Source organism: Mucor velutinosus (genome assembly GCF_035048745.1).
Source record: "Mucor velutinosus strain NIH1002 chromosome Unknown tig00001563, whole genome shotgun sequence".
Classification (NCBI taxonomy): Eukaryota; Fungi; Mucoromycota; class Mucoromycetes; order Mucorales; family Mucoraceae; genus Mucor; species Mucor velutinosus.
The window spans coordinates 3,862,617-3,883,844 of NW_027041904.1; the positions used below are offsets into that span (position 1 = coordinate 3,862,617).

General features: G+C 41.4%; 7 protein-coding genes and 1 non-coding gene across 8 annotated transcripts; 6 read left to right on the forward strand and 2 right to left on the reverse strand.

Annotated features, from left to right (window-relative positions):
- Nucleotides 1-1,459: 1,459 nt before the first annotated feature.
- ATC70_009902 (uncharacterized protein) lies at nt 1,460-3,753 on the forward strand (the record flags this gene model as incomplete). Its single annotated transcript, XM_064829129.1, has 7 exons — nt 1,460-1,763; nt 1,821-1,948; nt 2,026-2,158; nt 2,215-2,646; nt 2,709-3,265; nt 3,323-3,472; nt 3,532-3,753. The coding sequence occupies 7 exons, from the start codon at nt 1,460-1,462 to the stop codon at nt 3,751-3,753; spliced, it is 1,926 nt and encodes a 641-aa protein (XP_064686331.1).
- Nucleotides 3,754-3,961: 208 nt separating this feature from the next.
- ATC70_009903 (uncharacterized protein) lies at nt 3,962-5,326 on the forward strand (the record flags this gene model as incomplete). The annotated part of the gene is made up of 1 exon (XM_064829130.1): nt 3,962-5,326. The coding sequence occupies one exon, from the start codon at nt 3,962-3,964 to the stop codon at nt 5,324-5,326; it is 1,365 nt and encodes a 454-aa protein (XP_064686332.1).
- Nucleotides 5,327-5,422: 96 nt separating this feature from the next.
- SEC61_2 (translocon subunit) lies at nt 5,423-7,567 on the reverse strand (the record flags this gene model as incomplete). The annotated part of the gene is made up of 1 exon (XM_064829131.1): nt 5,423-7,567. The coding sequence occupies one exon, from the start codon at nt 7,565-7,567 to the stop codon at nt 5,423-5,425; it is 2,145 nt and encodes a 714-aa protein (XP_064686333.1).
- Nucleotides 7,568-8,506: 939 nt separating this feature from the next.
- On the forward strand, nt 8,507-9,933 carry RIP1_2 (ubiquinol--cytochrome-c reductase catalytic subunit rip1; the record flags this gene model as incomplete). Its single annotated transcript, XM_064829132.1, has 4 exons — nt 8,507-8,677; nt 8,739-8,822; nt 8,876-8,976; nt 9,033-9,933. 4 exons carry the CDS (start codon nt 8,507-8,509, stop codon nt 9,931-9,933), a joined length of 1,257 nt encoding a protein of 418 aa, XP_064686334.1.
- Nucleotides 9,934-10,140: 207 nt separating this feature from the next.
- ATC70_009906 lies at nt 10,141-10,213 on the reverse strand. The gene has a single exon. It is a non-coding gene; the product is annotated as a tRNA-Arg (tRNA).
- A 474-nt stretch (nt 10,214-10,687) lies between these two features.
- On the forward strand, nt 10,688-15,213 carry fas2_2 (fatty acid synthase alpha subunit Lsd1; the record flags this gene model as incomplete). The annotated part of the gene is made up of 2 exons (XM_064829133.1): nt 10,688-11,520; nt 11,580-15,213. The coding sequence occupies 2 exons, from the start codon at nt 10,688-10,690 to the stop codon at nt 15,211-15,213; spliced, it is 4,467 nt and encodes a 1,488-aa protein (XP_064686335.1).
- Nucleotides 15,214-15,717: 504 nt separating this feature from the next.
- ATC70_009908 (uncharacterized protein) lies at nt 15,718-16,913 on the forward strand (the record flags this gene model as incomplete). Its single annotated transcript, XM_064829134.1, has 2 exons — nt 15,718-15,849; nt 15,900-16,913. 2 exons carry the CDS (start codon nt 15,718-15,720, stop codon nt 16,911-16,913), a joined length of 1,146 nt encoding a protein of 381 aa, XP_064686336.1.
- A 48-nt stretch (nt 16,914-16,961) lies between these two features.
- ATC70_009909 (uncharacterized protein) lies at nt 16,962-20,702 on the forward strand (the record flags this gene model as incomplete). The annotated part of the gene is made up of 1 exon (XM_064829135.1): nt 16,962-20,702. One exon carries the CDS (start codon nt 16,962-16,964, stop codon nt 20,700-20,702), a length of 3,741 nt encoding a protein of 1,246 aa, XP_064686337.1.
- Between the last annotated feature and the right edge of the window lie 526 nt (nt 20,703-21,228).

Below are 21,228 nucleotides of genomic sequence, written 5' to 3' on the forward strand. Positions count from 1 at the left end.
TACACCTTTTCTCACTTAATTACTCGACAACCAAAGCAGCAACTGAAAATTCTTTCATATGCCTTATGCCACTCTAAAGTAAGCATGTATTGATCCTAAATTGAAGTTTCTGGTATAAACATAGAGCGTGAAAAAGCTATTCTCCCCTTCTGATAAAATGCGCAGCACATCTTTGACTCTTTGCCAAACCACAACGAAGCAATATATACCCAAGCAGTTTTGCATACAACGTTTTCCAACATCTCATCTATCAATTGAAATACTCGTATTAAGTTGTAATTAATGGGCTTTATATGAAGGCTAGGATTGAATGTTGGCTTATTTCGAAAATCATCTATTACTCAACAGCAACTCTTCCAATCTAAAATACAATTACACCATCATTTTTATCGCTAAATTTGGCCATAGGAACATGGTACTTCCAAAGCACGAATTAATTATCTTTTATACAATATATCCCCATTGAATATGTTGTGATTAAGGGATAAGGCAAAGTGGATGAGATTGTGCAACAGTTCGCAAGGCAATAGAATTCTACTACATCAAACAAAGTGATCATATGGGAACAATTGGCAGCTGTCGACAAGTATGACACTCAATGCCATTTTAAAGCAGGCGGCAAGATGATCGGATGTGGCCCAGGAGAGAATCTGGCCGAGGAGAAGTAAATGAAGAAAGTGGCTGTGTCAGCAGCTCAATGGGCTTAGAGGCCTCAGAGAGGCAGGAACTAGCTTTTGACGATCAGCATTGACAGCTTAGTCAAGGAATTTTGACATCTAAAAGTTGGCATAAGGTCTGTAACTTGCAACCAATCTAGAGTTCAAAGGGGTGGGGCCAACAAATCTTTTGCTTCTTTAAAGTGAATCACCTTTGTTGAAATCAGATGTGCCTTTTATGTTAATAGAGACATCATTTTGTTTCATAAACTGACGGGATTCTGTACCAAATTCTTGATCTACTATCCGATCAATGACTAATTTTTCAAACAATGCTATACAGGTTGTGCACTACTGTATCATGTAGATAGCACCTCAATACGGGCTACTGTATTGTACACTTAGACAAGCTTTAATAAAGATCAATTCATTATATTAATGGGTTTATATCACACACGTGGTGATTTACATTGCTGTAGTATTTTTATTCTTATAGCGTCATGACGACGATTGAGTACAACATTTGCATATTTAAGTAGTTTGGTATAGTCAAGAATGAAATGACAAAGGACAAGAAGAAAAGAGAGAAAGAATGCTGAAATATTAATTTAGATAAAGTCGTTTCTTTCAAGCAAGCTATTACTCTTCCACTACCAAAAGCCATAATGTCACTTTCTTGTTTCTTGTGCTTGCGCAGATTGCTGTTAATTTCTTTATATCTCCGGCTTTCACTCTTTTTTTTTCCCTTTTTTTCTTTTTCTTCTCACTCTTTGTATTCAAAAAACTCAAACACCATAAAAAAAATGCTGTACGAGGATGAGGATCCTCTTGGAAACTCCATATTTGACACTGCATCCAATTCGATACTGGGAAACACAATGACTACATCCATGTTCTCATCAGGATACGAGGAGGATCCTTGGGGAAACCACATGAACACATCCATCATACCATCATCACCAGCAGCAGCGATAAACGCATCAACAGCCAATGATATGGGTAGATCATTTACTACGCCTAATCTGTTCCATCGAGACACTACATCAGATGCCGCTGATTCTCGAGGAATCAACAATGCAGCGCCCTACAATTCAACCACTGTGCTCTGTAAGTAGCGTCTGATTAAACATGGAAAAGATGGCAACTGACATCTCTCTAAAAAAGCTGGTATTCGATTACCTGAGATGTATGATCAACTATTCTCCCAATATCAACGCTCAGGCAGAGTTTCTTTATCGACGTTAAACAGCATTTTATCTAAAGGAAAGATCTCGGCACAACAAATCGAAATGGTTGGTTATTGTATACTCTGTGTGTGTATGTGTGATATTGGCTATTGACTCTTCTCCCTTCTTTTTCTATTTATAAGATTATGCAAATTGTGGTACCAAATGGCGCATCGTATGTAACTCAGTCCGAATTCAATACAGCCATTGCATTGCTTGCTTGTGCTCAAAACAGAATCGATGTTTCGCTACAGAGCTTATATCGAAATAGAAACTGTAAGTGTGGGGACTGATTGTCATGCTGCGTGAACGATATTAAAATAAGCATATAGATCTCCCAGAGCCAAGCATGCATAATGCAGAAGTAGTGAAATCGCCCCTCAAAGTTATGGATGACAATCCCATTGCACCTGAACCAACCACCAAGTCAAACTACCAAAGCAAAACTGCCTATCCTGGTATGTTAACATCCAGTAAAGAGCAACAAAGGCAACAGCAACAACAAACAGAACAAGAACAAGCAAACAACAATAAGACTTTGGATACAAATCATTGGTTCCAGCATTTAGAGGAGATAACAGTGACAGTAGCACCAGAAAGGGAAGGGTTTATATTCAAGCACGTCAATTACATTGTGACAAACGAAAAGAGGTCTTCAATTGTGCTGAGACGATATAGCGATTTCTGGTGGTTGTTGGAGGTTTTGTTGAGGAGATATCCATTCCGTGCTCTACCCAATCTACCGCCCAAGAAATTAGGAGGAAGTAAGTATAAAAAAAAAGAGGTCAACAAGGTACAATACCCTCACACTTACGCATGTTCTCAGGAGATGCTACCTTTTTAGAGAAACGACGAAAAGGCTTATCGAGATTTATCAATGCCATCATTCGCCATCCTGTATTACGTCAAGATGATATTGTTGCACGATTTCTAACAGAACCTTCCGAATTATCAGCTTGGCGTAAACAAAATCCACCCAATTTAGACGAGGAATTCAAACGAAAGACGCACGCTATTCGGGATCTGGACGATATGACACCTATGAATTTGGATGAACAGCTGCAAAAAGCGAGAAAGAGAGTGTCTGCTGGTATCAACCATTACGTCAATCTGTGCTTTATTATGGAGAGAATGATTCGTCGCATGCATGGGCAAGCCACTGATTTCTCGAGATATTCCATTGCTCTTAATTCTTTGGCAGAAGCAGAGTTGAGATACCATGCTGGAGAGTGCAGAAACTGTCAACATGTAGTCAGGGGATATGAAACAGTTGCTAAACACATGCAAACCGAAAGCAGTATATTGGAGGATCAAGTAGGAAATGCAACAGATGGTGTGTTGGAGAACCTGAAAAGGTTCAGAGACTTACTGGTCTCATTTCGGGTAAGTGGGGTGGCTATGCAATCGCTATCAGTATGTAGTTGACTGACGCTCTTGTAGGATCTGGATGAACGTAGAGCCAAATTATCGGTGAACCAAACGGAAATGATCAGTAAACGAGTGGCCGCAAACCGCAACAAAGTGCATCAGAATAAGGGCGTTCCTGGATTAGAGGCCGAGGTTGAGAAATTAGAGGAATCTATCCGAGCAGTAAGTTTAGAGAGTTTGCGTGCAGAACATATCACTAAATCTGTGTGGATGGGATGTAGGATGAGATGGAGTTGACTCTGCAGCAAGACCGAGAGATCTTTATCAGATTCTGCATGTGGTCAGAATTGATCTACCTTCACAAACAGCAAGCATTTGTGTCTTCTCTATATCAGAACTATGTCAAGGATTCGATCGAGTTTTCAAAATTGCGCGCAACCAACTGGCGTGATCTTGAAGCACCTACTTTCGAAATGCCTACCAATGTCGAGCTGTTTGAATAAGAATGCCACCCTATTCACTATCTTTTTTTTTTTTTTTTTTTTTTTTGCTTCAATGTAAATATCTCTTACTTTTTTGTAATAAAAACTATATCTCCTTCTGCCTTGTTCAAGTAAAGAATTTTCCGAGCTGTAAAATGACATATGCTTGAACGATTACACAGGACAAACAGACCTCTTTCTTTTTCTTTACCTTACCACTAAAAGAAAAATGATGTACACTGAGCATCATCAGCAGGATCCATTGATCTTGTTAAACTCGCATCACATGGACGACATGCTTGTACCCATCACAATAAAGCCTCTACCTGCTTTACTAGCTCCACCTGCCAATCTCAGTCTGTCCGCCACATCGCTGCAGACGCCCAATGCCACCAACAGCAGCTACTATCATCACACGAGCGACTCGCATCAAACGGAATCCATGTCAGTCTCAGAACCGTCTCCACTGCCACATGCAACTTTGCCTGATCTACCATCACAGCTACCAGCAGTATCTTCCCCAAATTACTATTCAGTCATTCAAAAGCAATCACAAGAGATTCAAGAACTTCGGCAAGATCTGGTTCGACTCAACCAAAAATACGTGGATCAAATTGAGCGCATGCAAACTGCCGAACATGCTAAACATCAAGTAGAGTCAGAGCTGGAAGATTTATCATTACGACTATTTGAACAAGCGAATCAAATGGTTTCTGATGAGAAAAAGGCACGATTCCATGCAGAGCGAAAGGCTGCCTTGTTGGAGCGAGAATTGATAGCAGTGTATGAAGAGTTGGGTAATGAGCGAGCTCAATTGAATGAGTTGCGGGTCAAGCTATATGAGCCGTTTGTACACCCATTGGATCAACAACCATCAGCACAGCACATATCACCACTACAAGAGCCACAGTTACACTCTATTCAGCATGGCATTTCTACAGCTGCATATTTAGACCATAATTGGTTGAACTTATTCAAGGGTTTTTTGACATTGGCACCAAAAACACCTTTGGAACACATACACAAGCTGCAATTCATGAAACAGTGCCTCGAATTGGACATCGAGCCCTGTCTTCGATTCGGAAATAATGCGAAGGGTGGGCATCTCTCTTGGAAAAGAGCCCTAGATGCTATTCTTCATCAGTCCTGCTTTATTGAATCAGAGACGAGCTTTATGAAACGTTTGTCGCACGATACTGCTGCTTCTAGCGCTTCTACTGCTGTTACTGCACCACTGATTGTGGCAAGAAGATCTTCATTCGCTCAACTTGCGAGTCGATTTCGCCCTTCATCTGCGTCTGCTGTGGTGAAGCAACTATGCTATGGATGTGGGACGGAATTGCAAGCACCGCTCTTTCGATTTCGGTTAAAAGAGCAGGATACAGATTCCTATACCATTGATCGCTCCTGTCGCGATCGTCTAGTAGCCGTATGTGATTTTTATGTATTTATTAGGCATGTTAGATTGGGACTCCAGAGCCAGAAAACAATCCAATGCTTGTTTAGAGAATGTGTCTGGCTTAGGCTCTGTATGTTTTGGGCAAGATCAGGCATTCATCATGATGACTCGGTCTTGTCTGTTAATGAAGAATGATAAACTTTGGTGTGTCGAAATAAATCATATTTATCTATATCACGGCGTTTTTGTGCAAATGTGTATTCACGGTCTTTATTATAAAAGTGATTGAAACTATGCTCTCTGCAAATGTTTGTCTTTTCTGCTGAATGCAGTGAGTCTTTTCAAGAACCCACCAAGTGATGTCGTAGAGGAAGGCCTTGCAAGGCACTGCTGCTGCTGCTGCTGTTTTTTGTTGCTACTAAAAAATGCAGGCATTGTTTTATTACTGCTCGCCTTAGAATGAATAGACCCAAATTCATCCTTTTGTCGAGTTTCTTCAGCCCAATTAAAGGAAGATGTATCTGATATGATGGATGTTGTGTATACCCCATGTCTTTTAGCTACTCGAGGCGACAATATGATAGGAGAAGTATGTGATGAAGATGTTTTAGCTGCCTGGGTACGATGAGGTTCAGAAAATAGACTTGACCCAGACATAATGGTGGATGTTGCTGATACGGATAAACTGCTTGAAGTAACTGATCCTCGTCGAAAAGCAGTTTTGTTACCATATGAACTACGAGTGCCAAGGTATTTGATCACTTTTTGTATCGAGTTTTTGCGCTTTGAGTCATTGTATATCATGCTCTCGCTATCGAAGCTCGATTCTTCCTTCATGATTGACTGAGTACTCGAAATAGTTGGGTAATTTCCGTCTGAATCTTGCTTGGTGCTGTTGCTTCTTGACCTTGTCTTGCGGATACTGCTCAACGCACTCAGAAATCCCTTGAATGAGGTCGAATCAACACCTGCTGAATCGCGACTGCAGTTTAGTTCTACTTGAAATGTATCAACCGAGTCATTAAAGTAATCCGATGATGTTTCTGAGGAGTCTTTGTCTGATAGCTTGAATCTGTCTCGTAATGAAGTTCTGTAATCCAGTGATGAAGTTCTATTGGGCGGGGTAATGCTTCTCGCATTAGGGCCAATGCAACTGTACGGTACGCTCTGGGTTGGTATATCATCATCACTTTCTTCTTCTTTCTCCTCTTCTTGTTCACTGTCTGAGGATAATGACGAAGAATAGTAGTACTGATGGTTTGAGTTGTGTGCTGGTGAAGGATGTGCTCTGTATTGACTGTGTGTTGGTGCTGCAGGGGCTATACTGAGCGAAGCAAATGAGATGCTTTCGTCACTGCTACTCTTATTTCTTCTATTGCCCAGTTGCTTCAATGTCGGTATCAACTTGAAGGCCTTCTTCTTACTGCCAGACTTTTCCTGTGGATGATCCTGCTGCCTTTGTTTCCCCGCTGTCAAATGTGGTAGATCAATCTGATGTCCTTCTACTACTTGCTGGTCTTCCTCTTCCCCTGATTCTTCCTCATAATCATTATCATCTTCTTCGGAAGATTGGTATTCATTGGCGCTAAATACTTTGTGCAAACTTGTCGTGCTGCCATTGCTACTTTCAAGCTTTTTTAGTTCATGCAGGGAGAGGACGGACAGATCTACGTTGAATTCCATGTCAAATAGGGTCATCATTTCGCTTGCCAAGTTGAGAGCAACCGCGCTGTTTGTTGGTACGCCTGTATCGCTGAGCCAGCTCAACCTGCTTGTGCTTTTTTCATTGCTACTATTGTCATAGCTGTTGTTGGGACGCTGTGACGAATATGTTGGCTGTGAAGTGGACAAAATTTGCAGCTTGGATTGAAACGGCTGTGGAAGAGGTTGCATAGGTTTTTCTGGTATCTTATCATCAATATCTTTCATGTCAATATCAGATTCAGAGTAAGACGAGCTAGCTTCATCTTGAAATAATGTATCCTTAGAGAATACAGAGCTGGAGAACAAGGAAGCGTAGTAAGCACTCATTTCATCCATTTCCCGAACTTCAGCGGTGATCTCTGGATAATCAGAACACAAAAACCGCTGCTCCTTCTTGCTGCCCTCTTTTCCCAATGTGATGGCAGTGCTATATACAACCTGAGAATACCGATAAATGATCTTTTCGACATCTTTTTGCGTCATATCCTCCAGTGATTCAGGCGTAAAGTACTCCCAGCGCACCATATGCTTTGTGAGTTGCTCATTCGGTGTATGCTTGTAGACGATCTCTACTAGATTCTTGATCAATGCTGTTTTTCTTAACGTGCGATCATCTGGTGGTGCGAATGTCATTTGTGCTAATTTGTAGTTGGATACTGCAGCGAGTCGAATACGGTTTGTTGAGGGCTCTTTCTTTGCAAGCGAGGTGAGGGATAGAAATGTTGGCGGCATGTTGATAAAAAAAGAAGTTACTACTGTAAACTGGAATCCATAATCATGTTAAATACAAATTGCGCTCCAAAACGTCAACATTGGTATAAACATGGAAATAGATTCAAGCTAAAACCCATAAACGAGCCTTGATTTGTCAAAAGAAACATACAGCTTGAACTGGATGTTTCTCTTGTTAAAGTAATAGCTGATCAATTGGCAATATATGAAGTACATCCCACGTGAAGCTAAATAGTGTTCTGAAACCATTTTGACATCAATGATTATTATGTCTCACCTTGCAAGCTAAAAATACAACTGATCCTTTGCTATTATACGAACGACAAGTACTCAAGCGCTGGCCATATGTTTCTTACGCTAGCCTGTATGTACACCCTATTACCTATGCAAGTTAAAGGGGAACAATGTTCGTGTACAAATCCAAGTGCAAACAAATCAGCGAGTATGCAAAGATGAAAAGGCGTTTCACGTGGCAAATGATGATACAATAGAGATCTATAAATACGGATTACAACACTGATCATCTACTTTGTTGCGATGATTTGTATGTAACGCTTAGCAATCAAAATCTCCACAACTTGCAAGAAAACAGGATCCAGGAAAGTATCTTTTATAGGGCAATGTCTATCATTTATATGTGCTCTCTTGTCTGATACTCTGATTCAGTGTAAGTCTCATGTTCACAAATTGATTCGACAACATTTGACGGAATATGTGTCAGATTATGAAGCTATAAATGTAACAGCAACAGGCTGTCGAACACATCGAAACGTTGGCGCATAATTCTGTGGTTGTTCAGCTTTAGTCAACTCCTGCCCTGACTACAGCATTATTCAAACGACAGACTTAATGAAAAGCCACCAGAAAAAGTAATCCACATTACCGGACAGTTTTTTTAACCTTCCTTTTTTTTGTTCTTTAACATTCTAGTCTATCATCATGTCAAATAAACTTGCTACAGATACTGACAGCGACGTATCCGAACTCGATCCCAAACAACTCAGTGAAGCCTTGTCCTATGACAAATATACTTGTCAACTTGGATACGCCGAAGATCCTGAAACACCACTTACAGCAGATACATTTCCAAGCAAATCAGGTGGCAAGCCAGTAATATTTCCCAGCCCCTTCTCTTTGACATGAATTGACATACTCAATAACACTACTATAGGCTTGGTTGAATCCTGAACACATTCTGTCAGCCGAGAATGCTACTTGTGGCAATTGTGAACAGCCCATGAGTCTTCTATTGCAGGTAAATAGGTGTACCTCTCTTTTGACAGCAATCGTTCTCAACCAACCTAATAGTTATACACACCTGAAGATCAACCAGCTGAGGCTTTTCATAGAACTGTCTATGTGTTTTGCTGCAAGAAGGGTGGCTGTGTTAAGCAAGATTGGACTAAAAGGTATGACACTGCAATTGCTACACTTCACTATGGATGTTAATCATTGTGCTTTGTAGCTTTAAGGTGTATAGATCTCAATTGCCTCGCGAAAATCCTTACTATGCGCCTCCTGTCGAATCAGACGATGATGAAGATGAAGATGAGCATGCCGATCAAAAACAGTTTACACCCAAATCCTTCAAAGCGCCCACGCAGTGTGTCATTTGTGGCCTTGGTGGATCTAAATTTTGCGGCCAATGCGGTTCAGTAGCTTACTGTTCCCGTGAACACCAAATGTCAGATTGGAACATGTGTAGACACAAGGAATTTTGCAACAAAACATTGACTTCTGAGGAGCAAAAGATTGTGGATAATTTACGTGCAGCTCGTATCTTTTTAGAAAAGGAGATTGTGAGTGAACCAGAGGGCAAAGACCAAGATGAAGAAGAGGAAGAGAGTCAAGCAGCATTTTTCAAAGAGAACAACCCAGACGAGCAACAATCTGACTCTAAGGCATTGGTGCTGGCAGGTGATGAACAAGAAGAAGATACCGAAGTAGCAGTCGATGATGCGTTCTTGCAATTCCAATTGAAGATTCAATTGAACCCTGATCAAGTGATTCGTTACGATCGTGTTGAATACGATATGCCTGTACGCGAACCTCTATGGGTTCAAGCTAATTACAAACCTGAATCTATACCCGAATGCGACCGTTGCCATGCTCCACGCACCTTTGAATTCCAAATCCTGTCTACATTGCTAAACTTTATCGGTGTTAATCACGTTGCTGTCGATTCTTTGGATTGGGGATCATTGTTTGTTTACACGTGCAAAGAAAATTGTGCACTTGGAAAGGATACATTTGCTGAAGAAGTGCTCTGGAAGCAAGATTTTTCTCAAGACGGCATGCAATTAGGTCCAAAGGAAGCAAAACTGTTACGTCGTAAGCAACAGCAAGCGAGTGCTTCTGCCAAATAAGCCTGCCAATTTAGAGTAGTTTCTTTTGCGTTGTTGTCATATCATCAATAAGAATCATTTTTATTGTGTCATTCATCTGTTCATTAGTGTGGTATAAGGCACGTTGTCAGTTGTGACCATGCAAAATTTTGAGCAATGTATTATGCGGCATCAATCATGAAGTATTAAAATGAGACGTTTTATTTGTTTCAAAGTGCAAAAAGAAATTGAGGCTACCAGGGGTCGAACCTGGAATCTCCTGATTCGTAGTCAGACGCCTTATCCATTGGGCCATAGCCCCTCAACTTGTTTTGTCGTGCCTAAATTTAGGTTTAAGCCAAATTTAAAGAAACCGACTAAAAGGCGCCAGCGTATACTCGAAGGTTCTGGAAACTGATAGCAAGCATTGATCTGATTATCAGTTGCTATATCAAGTACTATATCTAATCGAAAGTTCCATTGATTAAGTAATTATCGATCGCAGAAATAGTATAAATATAAGTTGTAAATGCATTCAATAAACAGCATCTTCGAACATAATCTCAATCTATTAGTTACACTCTAAGTTATTTGTTAACTCCTACCATTGGATCTATCTATCAAGACGACAACTGGTAGCAGCAGGACAAAAAAAAAACAAATTCAAGTTACAAAGTTATTTCTCAAGGTTATTCTAAAGGTTATTCTAAAGGTTATCTCTCAAGGTTATTTTTCAAGGCTCTCTTGACGTTCGTTATTGGTTTCTCTACAAGTTTCTCTGGTTCTCTACAAGTCTATGAACGAAGATATTACTATGTCAAGTGCAAATATTGTTGGTAACAACTCTGGTTACGTTCGCAAGGTCCGTGAACCCGATGTTTTTAATGGTGAAAGAGACGCTATTGTTCTGAACGCATGGATTTACTCTTTGGAGTTGTATTTCTCCTTGGTAAAAATTGAAAATACACAAGAAAAGCTGTTGGTTGGTCTTTCTTTGCTGCGAAACGATGCTCAATTATGGTATTCGCAATTGAGTGCCTTTGACAGTGACCATGCCCCTCAAGATTGGGAAACGTTCAAGACGGCATTACGTAATGAATTCATACCAATCGATGCCATTGCCAAGGCTCGTGATGGTATGGCTAATCTGGTTCAAGTATCAAGTGTCACTAGTTACATCAATTCATTCAGACGTTTGCTACTACAAATTCCAGACATGACTCCAGGTGTAGCTCAAGACAAATTTATTAGAGGCTTGAAACAGCCTCTACGTTATGCAGTTCGATCCCACTTCCCAAAGACTTTGGAGGAGGCTCAACGTGTGGCTCTAGCTATTGAAGGTGCCGGCGGGGATGAGGTAGCAGCTGAACCTATTAGAACAAACGTACCTCAACCTCAGCCTGAATCCATGGATTTGGACACAATTCGTGAGCTGGTCAATGCTATAAATGGTATTTCTGGTAGTCGTCGTAACTTTAATGCTGGTAGTAAGCCCAGAAACAATGCCAACGTTAAATGTTACAACTGTCAAGGTTGGGGACACATGCAAGGTGAATGTCCCAGTCCTCGCAATAATGGCCGTGGCGGTGGAAAACGATTTGGTGGCTCTTTTAATAAGCATTTAAAAGAGTAAGCGTGTCTGACGAGGGGGGAGATCAGGCACGCTCCAATAAAAGATCCCTCAACAGTATCAATGTAGGAGATACTGTTCCCAAGGCTGGTGGTAATGGTGTTGATCTGTTAGATTTGGATAACGATCACGAAGTGGATGATTTAAAGGCTGACAGCAATTATTTGTTTAATTTGGAAAAGAACAATAAAGCTACTACTGACTTGCCATTGTACTCTTTTGACCTTTGTTCTAATGATGGAACTCGTGATTGCCTCAAGCCTATCAAGGTACTGTTGGATACTGGTGCTAGCTCAAACTACATCAGTCCTACATTAGTTAATCCTACAACGATGAAGATCACACCATTACATTCTAAACACGAAGTGGAAACGGCTAATGGACAAGTCTCTGTTATCAAGGAAAAGGTGGAATTTTCGGTCTCGGCCAATGGTGTTGGTCAACGTATACAGGCTTATGTGTTTGATACTAAATTTGATCTTATTCTTGGTCAACAATGGTTCAAACAGTATAAACCTATTCCCAATTGGTCTAATAACTCTTGGTCTATCCCTGGCCCTCATGGTATTGGTATGGCGGTCTTGTCTCCGGTAAATCTGGTATCTAATGCTCAAGATTTGGTGTATGTCATGTCCAAAAGACAAATGCAGCGTTCTCTGCGAAAAAACAAGATTGATGAATTGTTTTTGGTACATGTCAAAGAGTCTGGTGACTGGCACAACATGGTGGATACTAGTGATAATCTCGGAAAGGATATCTCTAAACTGTTGGATGAGTACAAGGATGTTTTCACGGAAAAGCTACCTCCTGGTTTACCTCCTGATCGTGGTATCGAACATGTTATCGAGACTGGTGATGCTGAACCGGTATGCAAACATCCTTTCAAAATGAGTCCTTTAGAATTGGATGAACTACAACGTCAATTAAAGGAATTGTTAGACAAAGGCTTTATCCAACCTAGTTCGTCTCCTTGGGGTGCTCCTGTTCTGTTCGTGCGTAAAAAGTCTGGTGAGCTTCGAATGTGCATTGATTTCAGAATTATCAATTCTCTTTGCACTAAAAAGCTTAATACTCCCTTACCTCGTATAGATGAGTGCCTGGAACGTCTCGGTGGCGCTAAATACTTTGCTCAGTTCGATCTGACGAGCGGCTACCACCAAATTAGGCTGTCCAAGCAAGATATTCCCAAAACTTGTTTTGTTACACGCTATGGTGCTTTTGAATGGCTTGTGCTTCCTTTCGGACTCCGAAATTCTCCGTCGGTGTTTCAAAATATGATGAACAAGTGTCTCTCTGGCTACATTGATCGATTCGTCCAGCTCTACTTAGATGACATTTTGGTGTATTCACCAACTGCTGAATCGCATCTGGAACACATTCGTCTAGTTTTGGAAAGATTTAGGCAGTTCAAGTTGTATGCCAACCCAAAGAAATGTAAGTTCAATCAGCGTGAAGTGGAGTTCTTAGGCATGAAGGTCTCGGCAAAAGGCATTCTGCCTTCTGATTCGAAGGTTAAAGCGATCAAGGATTGGCCTGTTCCCACTAATGTGCAAGAGGTTCGTCAATTTGTTGGTTTGGCTTCCCATTACCGAAGGTTCATCCGTCAATTCTCGTCTGTGGCAGCCCCTCTAACTGAACTTACTAAGGGTACTGGTTCTAAACGTCGTGGCATTGTCTGGAGTCAGGAGTGTCAAAAAGCTTTTGATCGATTGAAATTCTTATTGACTCATGCTCCCTGTCTACAACCTCCTGATGTGACTAAACCATATATCATTGAGACAGATAGCTCTGACTTTGGTTGTGGTGCGGTACTTTTGCAAAAAGATGACCAAGGCGTTTTACATCCTTTGGCATTCGAATCTAAGAAATTTTCTATGGCTGAACGTAACTACCCTGCGCAAGAGAGGGAACTTCTTGGTGTTTTGCATGCTTTGCGGGTCTGGCGATGCTTCATTGATGGTGCTGACTACGTGGTATATACTGATCATAATCCGTTACAGTATCTAAGATCGCAATCTAAACCTACAGCTCGTTTGGTCCGTTGGTTATCAGAAATCGAGACTTACGCTCCTAAAATATTGTACAAACCTGGCAAAATCAATGAAGTCCCGGATGATCTTTCCCGTCGTGATGGTGCTGACTGTGTGGCCGCTAATACTAGTATGGAACCTCGTTATTTGTACTCTGTCGAGTCAAATATAATGGTACATCCGTCGGATTGGCCAACTTTCTATTTAACCAAACAGGAGTTAGTTCCCGATTCGGTGAAATCTCTACTCGAGTCCAACACTCACAGGTTTGTCATCAAAAATGAGAAGGTTTATCGCAAGGTGAAAATTGGTGAACGAGAGTTTGAAGCAAGGTTCTGTCCATTCTCAAACCGTGCTACCTTGGTGAACAGATTCCATGAAGGGTTTGGTCATGCTGGTCAAAGTACTGTGTTTGAGCTTATGCGCAAACGCTGGTGGTGGCCCAATATGCGATCTGATATTCAAGGCTGGTTATCTACTTGTAAGGAATGTCAGTTGGCTTCTAGTTCTGGTAAAAATAAGCATCATGCTCCAATGGTTTCTCTGGATATTCCTCCTGCTTTTGGTCGTTGGCACTTGGATTTTGTTGGTGAGTTACCTCTGACACCTCAAGGTAACAGATGGCTTCTTACTGCGGTTGATTACACTACGAATTGGCCTATTGCTCGTGCGGTACCGGAAGCCACAGCAGAAGCCGTTGCTGATTTCATCTACGAGGAAATCGTGATGCGTTTTGGATGCCCCCAGGAAATCTTGACAGATCGTGGTGCTAATTTTATGTCAAACGTGGTGAAACTCTACATGCATAGAGTCAAGGTTAATCACAAGTTTACTTCTGCTTTCCACCCTAGAACTAATGGTAAATGCGAACGTCTCAATGGTATTCTCAAGGCTATGTTAAGAAAATACGTTAACGGTGCTATTTTTATGTGGGATAAATTTGTTGACACGGCTCTCTTTGCTGCTCGGGTTCGTCATCATCGCTCTACTGGTTATTCTCCTTTTTATTTGGTATATGGTCGTGAACCACTGCTTCCTGGGGATTATACTCGTCCTTATTTCGATAAGTTGACAGCAAATGATCCTAGAACTGTGGCTGAACATACTGCTCGTGAATTGGAAAGTCTTGGTCAAGTCCGTGCTGCTTCTGCTCATCGTATGAAAATGGTCTCTGAATCCGACAAAGAACGTTGGGATGCGGCTATTGAGAAGCTGGAATTTGAAGTTGGTGATCATGTCCTGCTTAGAAACGAACAGAAATACGGTCTTGAATACAATTGGATGGGTCCCTTTATTGTCGTTGATAAAAACTCGGAAAGCCATGTCTACAAGTTGGTTACGATTGGTGGTGAACCTTACTCGTCTTGGGTACATGTTGATCGTTTAAAAGGTGTTAAGGCTGAATCCATTGATACTCCTTGGTACAATCCCACTGTGTCTCGTGCTGCTTGGCGTGAAGAAATGGGTCTCAACTCTAGTAATCAGGCTGTATCTTGTACTTCTCCTAGTTTCTCTGGTACTTCTGGCTCTGTCGATCAAGTTGATCAGAGTCGATCAACAATCTCGGGGGGGAATGATGTCGTGCCTAAATTTAGGTTTAAGCCAAATTTGAAGAAAGCGACTAAAAGGCGCCAGCGTATACTCGAAGGTTCTGGAAACTGATAGCAAGCATTGTTCTGATTATCAGTTGCTATATCAAGTACTATATCTACTCGAAAGTTCCATTGATTAAGTAATTATTGATCGCAGAAATAGTATAAATATAAGTTGTAAATGCATTCAATAAACAGCATCTTCGAACATAATCTCAATCTACTGTAGGGGGAAAAACTGTCCCGTTCGTTCAAATAATCTTGACTTTTACCCAGTATATTGCCAAAACTCAGAAAACAAAGCTACCCCATACTGCGTTCGATAGAACAGCTTATAAAGATTACAGCAACATAAAAACCTTATGGCTGGACTATATTTTAATCCCAGTATAACCAGCTAAAGTGAGACGTAGCAAAAATATTAGGTGGTGTAATGAAATAGCCACCCAAACGCAACTTAATTGAAAACCAAAGTTCATCAAATAGCACTCATTCAAACTCATGCTATTTGGATCTATTAATGAAAGCGCTCAAATGTACATCAAAAAACCCATTTAAAAATACTAAAGTAAAGATGCATGCTTATATCGCACATCGTGTGAATGAATCACTCCTGATCACAGTGTATTCAATCACACCCATGATGGTGGTGAATCCTCATCTCAAGTTACTTCTCATTTGTCTGCGTCGACATCATGTTCATCAGGTAATGCATCCTCCTCTGCTGCTGGTTCTAGCACGTTGAATTCCATCAAGAAATTGGTCTGGCGTCGGGATTCGTTTGTGCGTCTGTTGCTGGACATGGTCGAGGGAACTGATATGAACAATGAGCACGGTCAAAAGCATATTGAAGATATGCGATCCAAGATCGAGGACCTGAATCGTCTGATCTCCACTGTCAAACACTCAGCCAAGCTATCCGAATCTAATGTCACCGCATCACTCACTGGTGACAATGAGGGCATCTCATTGTCCAAGCAAGACCTACCTAAATTCCAACTTCGTTCGCATGCCACCAAGTACTTTCCCAACGAAATCTCCTATGATTCGATTCACCATTTTCTGCGCTCCTTTGAGAAGGTAATTTCGTCTTCAGGCAAGGCTGTCAAAAATGTATGGCGGCGATACATTCCACTCACGATTCCATACGACCTTGATCTCTGGTTGAATCAAGACCTGCTGACAGCAAAGTCGTGGTCCATGGCTAAGGAAAAATTCACGTCCAAGTTCAGTAATGCTGCTCTACGCTTGGATGCTCGTCGTGAAGTTCAAACCGCTACCATGCGATCTGGAGAAACTACGGAGGAGTACTACAACCGCTTCGCTCGGGCTATGATGGAGGCAGGCTACTTTTCTGAAGATACCACCCTTGGTGATACGTTCTTGCTTGGTTTCCCTAATGAATGGCAAATCCAAATCAACGCCGTTCTTGGTGTTCACTTTCCTGGATGTTCTAACTTCACCGCCAGCCAGACTGTTACCTGTGCCATGAACGTCCTCAACAGTCAAAAGTGTCCTGTTTCGTCTGTCAACGCAAAGAGACATGGTGGTTCTCGTGCTTCGTCCTCCTCATCCGGTTCATCTGGATTCTCTTCCTCTACTGCTGCTTCTTCTTCTGCTCCTCGTTACTACTGCTCAAACCATGGAGGCTCTCAGGCCAGACATCACGAGAAGGACTGTCGTCTGAACAAAGGTGGTTCTTCATCAAGACGTGTAGTTGAAAATGCAAACGTACCCAAGAAGGCCAGCGGAAACACTTTCTGCAAGTGATGTGGCAAAACTTGGTTCCACGGTCACTCTTGCCCTGAGTACCAAGCTATGAAGGGCTCGTTCAAGGTGTTGAGCGTGAGAAGAGAAAATAGCGGTCATCGACCCTATACAACTGGCTCCAGTAGTCAGAAACAAAAGCGTCATTCCCGTAATGGCAAAGGAAAGCAAAAGGACTCCGGGTCCAGCGAAAGTGACCGCTTCCGCGAGGCTATGGAAGACAAAGAATGTAAGTCTTCCACATCAAACAAAAACACTTTCAATTTAATAACACCATTGCTTCTCAATAACATTAGAATCATCGGAAAGGTGGATCCTGGTTCAGATGTTAGCATTATTAACAAATCCGTTTTGAATAAAAAATTCTCTACCGTCAAAAATATCAAAGCATTGGGTGGTTATTTAACCTTTTTGATATACATGAGCATGAACAAAGATGGTAGTGCATCTAAAGCTGAACGCATTGGAAGCACCGAACCCATCAAAGTAACTTATATGAATGGAATCACATTTGAACATTCCTTTGAAATCATTGACTTCAATGATTCCATGGCTGAAGAGTTTGATGTACTCCTAGGAGTCGACATCTTGCCTCGCCTCAACATCTATCTTAGTGGAGTAGCTCATTGCTTTCCTGACACCGAAAACGAAATTGCTCAATTCAAGAATATAAACTATGACACTGAAAACGTCTATAATCCAGAAAATGCTGATTATGGTACTTCTCAGAAACGTCGAATCCTTCTACAACAGATCGAACAATCTCTGAATGCCAACAAGAACATCCCTGCTGACGCAGTATGTTCCATGCCTGAAAGTGTAGTGCATGTTCCTATATCCAATCCCAAGGATTGCTTCATTCGCCAGTATCCATTATCCATCAACTCGCATGCCGAGATTGACAAGCAAATCAAAGAATGGCTTCAAAATAAGATTGTTGAACGCTGCAAACCCTCATCAGTGTTCCATTCACCTCTGATTACGGTGACAAAGAAGGATGAGAACGATCAACCCACCAAATTGAGAGTGTGTTGTGATCTTCGTCGCATCAATGCGTCCATTGATGACAATTACCATGAGAATTATGCGGTTCCCAAGGTTCACGAAATCTTTGAACGAGTGTCCTCTAGCGCACGCATAATAAGTAAAATTGACTTACACCAAGCATACTATTCATATGGTGTGCATGAAGCATCTCGCAATGCCCTTATATTCTCGCATAATAGCATTTTTTACAGATGGTGTAGGGCCCCTTTTGGCCTAAAATTTATGAGCTCTCTGTTCGTAAAATGCATGTCAATTTTATTCACTAGTTTATCCGACGAACTAAAATTCGAAATGGAAAAGAACATGGATTCTTCCCAAGTTGATCCAACCAAAGTATGGGGTGGCATTGAACACTACATAGATGACTGTGTCCTGCATAGTATCTGTGAGAAAAGCCACATCAAGCTTATCAATCTTGCCGTTAATCGCTTGACATCCGTCAACCTGCGCATCAATGTGAAAAAATGTTCATGGTTCCAGACATCAGTCTTTTTACTAGGCTTTGTGGTTGGACCTGGCCTACAAAAGATTGATATGCGTCGTTTATCTGACATAGACGAATGGCCCATTCCCAAAACTGCAAAACAAGTTCGCTCGCTTATGGGTGTCGTTTCCCATCTGCGAAACTTTTGTCCCATGCTGTCCAAGGTTGCTGAGCCCATCGATAGTCTTCAAAATGACAGTGACGTAAAAAAGAATTGGACACAATTGCATACTGATCGGTTCAATACCATCAAGCAAATACTGCTCTCAAACCAAATACTGCATGCTCCAGTGTTGGACGACAAAATGTTCCTCCAATGCGATGCTAGTCTCTATGGCATCGCTGCCTGTCTTTATCAAAAGGATAAACTGGGTAGAATCAAGCATATTGCATTTGTTAGCAGATCTCTCAATTCAGCTGAGCGCAACTGGTCTACAAACCGTAGAGAGTGTGCCGCTGTTGTCTTTGGATTCATCAAATTTAGATCGCTACTGTGGGGTCATAATGATATCGAGGTCCTGACCGATCATTTGGCATTGACCTACATGTTCACATCTACTTCACTAAACAGTACGCTCCAGAGCTACTTGGAAATCCTGGGAGAATTTCACTTCACAATTTCACATGTGAAAGGCATTGAAAATGTTCTCTGTGATGCTCTCTCAAGGGTATATCCAATAATCGATGAAGACAAATGGTTGGAAGATGAAAATAATCGACAGATGAGAAAACTGCATAAGCTCATTCTGATCAAAAGGGACACCAACAAAAAGATTGAAGTAAACCGTCAACGCACAGTCTATTCTCAAGACCGCAATCTCAACGTACTTGCTGTGAAACTAAATAGCAAAGAATTCCAGAATTCTACAACGGATTACATTGCTCCTCCAGAAGCAGGTCGGGCTCAAATCATCAAAGATGCACATAAAATAGGCCATTTTGGCATTGAGTCTGTGGTTCAACATATCCACACGTATTTGGGTTTACATTGGAACACCATCTACGCTGATTGCAAGGAAATACTTAAAGCATGTCCTGAATGTGCAAAGCACAACGTCGCTCGTCGAGGTTTCAACCCTGCTAAAAGCATCGTCAGCTTTGATGCCTTTGATCACATTGCTATGGATATCTTAGGTCCTATGTCGATCACCGATAAGGGAAATGTTTATGTGCTGGTTGTGATTGATCTCTGTACTCGCTACATTATAGCTCGTCCAATTCCTAACAAAAATGGCGCTACAGTCGCTCAAGCCATACTATCCATCTATGGTGATTATGGTGTTGCTATTAGCATCCAACAAGCTGACAATGGAAAGGAATTCAAATCCAATCTCATGGATCATTTCACTAAAACGCTTGGCATCAAGCAGCGACATTCTCTTCCTTACTACAAACAATCCAATGGTAGTGCTGAGAACGCTATCAAACAATTCGAGCATACGCTACGCAAAATGTGTGGTAATGACACGCATAACTGGGATGATCGCGTACCCATCGTCCAACTTGCACTCAACATGAAAGTCAAAGAGCGTACTGCCAGTACCCCATTCAGTCTCATGTTTGCTCGTCAGGTTAACGTCAATCCCAATCCAAATAAACTCAACCTCAATGGACGTCCTGCACTATCCATTCAAGAGCTCCAACAGCGTATCGAACACATGAATACCATCGTGTTTCCTGCTCTCCAAGAGCGTACACAACGGCTTGCTGAGGAATACAATAAGCGTATGGATAAACGTCGATACATCCTACCTGAACTAGCCTTTGACTCTCCTGTCATGGTCCGCCTTGAAGAAGGTCGTTCATCCAAACTCGCGCCTCTCTATGCTGGCCCATATTTCGTTGTCAAGCGTACTCAAGCTGGCAATTACATTCTAAAAGACGAAACCAATTCTCTCATGCATCGTGAATATACTCCTTCTGAACTCAAACCTGTCAACATTGATGAAACTACCATTGAAGACGAAATCTTTGAAGTTGAGGACATTCGCGATCATCGCTACCGCGATGATGATGAGATCGAATACCTAGTTAAATGGGCTGGTTGTTCTGAACGTGAAAATGAATACATTACAGCTGATCTGTTCTCCTCTCCCATTCCAATCAAAAAATACTGGGAAAAGGTCAAGCTCAACAAGGAACTGCAACATCAAAGACATGCACCACTACCTACAAACAAACGCCCCTCAAAACAGGCTGGTAACAAGCAAAAAGCAGGCACTGATCACACAAGCCGCGAAAACACTCGCCGCAAACATTAGTAGCTTCCAGCTTTCCTTCCTCCACTGCCTTCGGCACTTGTTTCTCTGCTCTTGCTTATATCTATGTCTTCCTTCCTTGTACATGTTCCAATCAAATCACTTTTGGTCGTCTAAATTCATATCTCTGTCAACTTTTTCCCACAAAAAGTTTGGCTGGGGGCAATGTAATGAAATAGCCACCCAAACGCAACTTAATTGAAAACCAAAGTTCATCAAATAGCACTCATTCAAATTCATGCTATTTGGATCTATTAATGAAAGCGCTCAAATGCACATCAAAAAACCCATTTAAAAATACTAAAGTAAAGATGCATGCTTATATCGCACATCGTGTGAATGAATCACTCCTGATCACAGTGTATTCAATCACACCCATGATGGTCGTAATAGGTGATGGTATCTTTATCCAAATAGAATTAAATTAATAACAAGCATATTCAAATATGACAACTATGTCCTGCTGCCATAGTTGCACAATATCCCAGATAAAGGATTCCATGCTTCAATAACAAACATCACACTTTAA